We start from the raw sequence: 2994 nt of genomic DNA on the forward strand, positions 1-2994 counted from the left end.
AAAAAAAAAAAAAAAAAAAAAAAAAAGAAAAAATTTCTTCCAAATCCAAACCAGATCAAAACATCCTGAATAGTAACTGCCTAACAAGAGAAGGAATCTTGAGAGCAACTCATTTCCACCCTGCAAATACGTGAAGCAGTCTAAGCTCAATAGCTAAGATCAGGAGCCATGCAGACAAGGCTTAAGAAATGTCTCCTAAGAATGGCTTTTAAAGCTTTTCCTCAATGTGAGAGACAATACATATTTTTATATACTCGTAAGAGGACTCTGATTGCTAATTTTTCTGTAAATGACACCACACTGATAATATATCAGGTAAATAAAGTTTTACTGATAATTTTAATATTCACTGAGTATCTGTCAGTCCACGAGAGTCCTTCACATATATAACCATTATTTTATTCCCACTGAAGGAAATTAAGTTTTCTAAGAAATAGAATAAAGTTTAATTATGAAGCTATTCCTATCCCTCTAACGTTTTTTTCTTCTCAGCAAACTCTCCTATTGGGAATTAGCTATGTTCCCATCCAGTCTAACCGCTCAAAGATGGATTTTCTTAGCAACAAGATGCTAACCAGTACACAGTCAAGGTACCTGGCTCTCTGGAGGAGGACTCCTCAAGAACTTTAATAATTACTATACTCCTAACAACTAGTGAGGGGAAGGAAAAAGTTTACAAAGGACAGTCTTTTGTACAGTTAGGAAGAAAATGGCTCATAATGAATTTTTGCAGCAAAAAAAAGAGTGACTCTTGCCTGTACTACTCACTGCCACCTTAGATGTGGAGAAACTGCACAAGGCCAACTCTTCCACTTTTACTCTGGAGAAGCTGGTACTACACTCAAATCAATTTATTTCTGTTAAAATGGATCATGCAGGGTGACAGGTTATCTTAATACTTCTTTAGTTCATTTCTCCAAGTACAATCCACAATACTCCAGAAACCACCTGTATTGGCTGCTTGCAAGGAAAGCCACCATGCCTGAATCCCCATGATATATGCCCATGGAACCAGTATACAAACTCAGAACTTCAAGCCTTAGCAACAGTAACAATGAGCTCAGGAGGCGCCCACTTGGTCATCCTGTACCTTCAATATGAACTCATGTGTCGGCGCACCAAGCCGGGCCTCAGACTCCACACTGTACTCGCGCGCCAGTGCCACTGTGGGCGGGTAGAGCCGCCAGTGCTTCTCTCCCTCCAGCTGCAGGATGAAAACCTACAAAGAGCCACAGACCAGGGGTGTCAGGGAGCTTCTTGATAATTCACAGGCAAATGCTTCCAGGATATAAACTCTTCACGGGGTTAGACTAATCACAAGTTTCAGATAAAAGTGAAAGATCAAAAATGTATGTCACTATAAACAAAAACAAGTCGCCACTACTGGTTTTTATTTTTAAAAACAGATAATCATGAATCCTGATAGTAGATATTCATCCTTTTCATTTTGTTAGATCATAGCCAAGTTCTTTATATCCTATCTCATTCCTTTAAATCTTCTGTCAGACAGCTGAAAGCCTATAATCTCTGGTGAGAAAGTTAAGTTTCAGTATTGCTGAATGTCTAAAAATCCCCAAAATTGAAAAAGCATTGGCAGATAGGCAAACTTAATAGTTTTTAATTCTTTTTTCAGCCAAAGATGTTTTAATGCTCTATTAAGAAGATGCTCTTTAAAAATACCTGGAAAATGTGCTGATATCAAATTGCTCTCAGAGATATTTTTTAAAAAAGGACTTTCTACTAATATCTCTGTGTTCAGACATTGTACTGTATTAGCACAAAAATAAAACTATAAAATACCTAAGCCAAAGAGTTAACTTTTTTTTGGAAGCCACAGGAGTGAAATCAACTCATGTCAAGGTACCAGTATTTAAATGAAACTGTGACCCTCATTCAGACTGCCCCATGATTTTCATAAACGGAAAAAATATATACACTTTTGGCAGCTACTGAAAAAGAGCAAAATGAAAGATGTAAAGATCTGTGTTCTCACCTTACTCTGTGAAATTAAAGAAAAAGCTTTTCTATAGCTAAATTCAATAAATACCTGCTTCAAAAGAATGCATGGCTCTTTCTATTAGTTAAGGTTGGTAATAATCCCTCTCTTTGAGAAAGAGCAGGAAACCAGTTTGGAGAAATCTATTTAGACCCAACATTTAGATGAGGTCAGGCTCTCCAGATAGCACACAGAAAGAGCAGCCACACACCTGGTCTAAGAGCCCTACAGAGTAGCGTAAAATATATGAACCCAGACTCATAGCAAACTCCTCTTTTCTACACAGGAGCAATGTGTTTTCTTTCTTACCTCGACATCATCATAATGGGGAGGTAGGCCCTGAGATCCTGCAGGGGTTATGTACACATTTGACCCAACCAAGGAGCCAAAGTAACATTCTAGCTTCTCCTGGACCCTCCAAAGCTCATCCTGAAGCGGGGTAAGGGAGGAAAAATAGAAATTAAAAGAAACAAAATATACTTATTCACTTACAAAGTCTTTATGTGCAACTACTATAGGCTAGACAGTTAAGTAGTAAAAAGCACCTCAAGAATTTTCCATTCTAGTGCAAACACCACTGAAAAGATGTGAGTAGATAAATGACAGTCTGGCAAAACACACAACTGGGAGACCCACAGGATTTTAGGAAAATGACAGGAGCAAATTTACATTTTTAAGAATTCACTAGCTCTTGGGTAGAGAAGTGGTTGTAGAAATTCAAGAGAGACTAGTCTGGAAGCTGTTGAAGCAGCAACCCAGGCGAGAAACAAACAGGTGGTAAAGGTTGAAAGAGAAAGAGAGAGAAACAGAAAGACAAGGGGTACTGTGGAAATAGTACTGACAGGACGCACTGATAGATAAATGGGGTGGAAAGAGAAGTCAGAAACAAAAGACATCTGGGGCCGGTGATTTAGCTCAGCGGTTCGGTGGCCTGCCTTGCAAGCTCAAGGACCTGAGTTCAATCCCTGGTACCAAAAAAAAAAAAAAAAAAAAAAAAA

At 38.4% G+C, this 2994-nt stretch overlaps 1 protein-coding gene across 5 annotated transcripts in view; it reads right to left on the reverse strand.

Annotated features, from left to right (window-relative positions):
* The window catches only part of Riox2 (ribosomal oxygenase 2), a 22268-nt gene that overhangs the window by 8779 nt on the left and 10495 nt on the right, over positions 1-2994 (reverse strand). For all 5 annotated transcript variants that reach the window (XM_010644553.3, XM_010644547.3, XM_010644570.3 and 2 more), the window contains exons 4-5: positions 2306-2425; positions 1091-1219 (exon numbers count right to left, since the gene is read on the reverse strand). In XM_010644553.3, coding sequence (XP_010642855.1) covers positions 1091-1219; positions 2306-2425 — 249 coding nt within the window. The remainder of the gene's footprint in view (positions 1-1090; positions 1220-2305; positions 2426-2994) is intronic.

The sequence above is a fragment of the Fukomys damarensis genome, unplaced genomic scaffold, assembly GCF_012274545.1.
Source record: "Fukomys damarensis isolate Sample0158 unplaced genomic scaffold, DMR_v1.0_HiC HiC_scaffold_24, whole genome shotgun sequence".
In the NCBI taxonomy this organism is placed as follows: domain Eukaryota; kingdom Metazoa; phylum Chordata; class Mammalia; order Rodentia; family Bathyergidae; genus Fukomys; species Fukomys damarensis.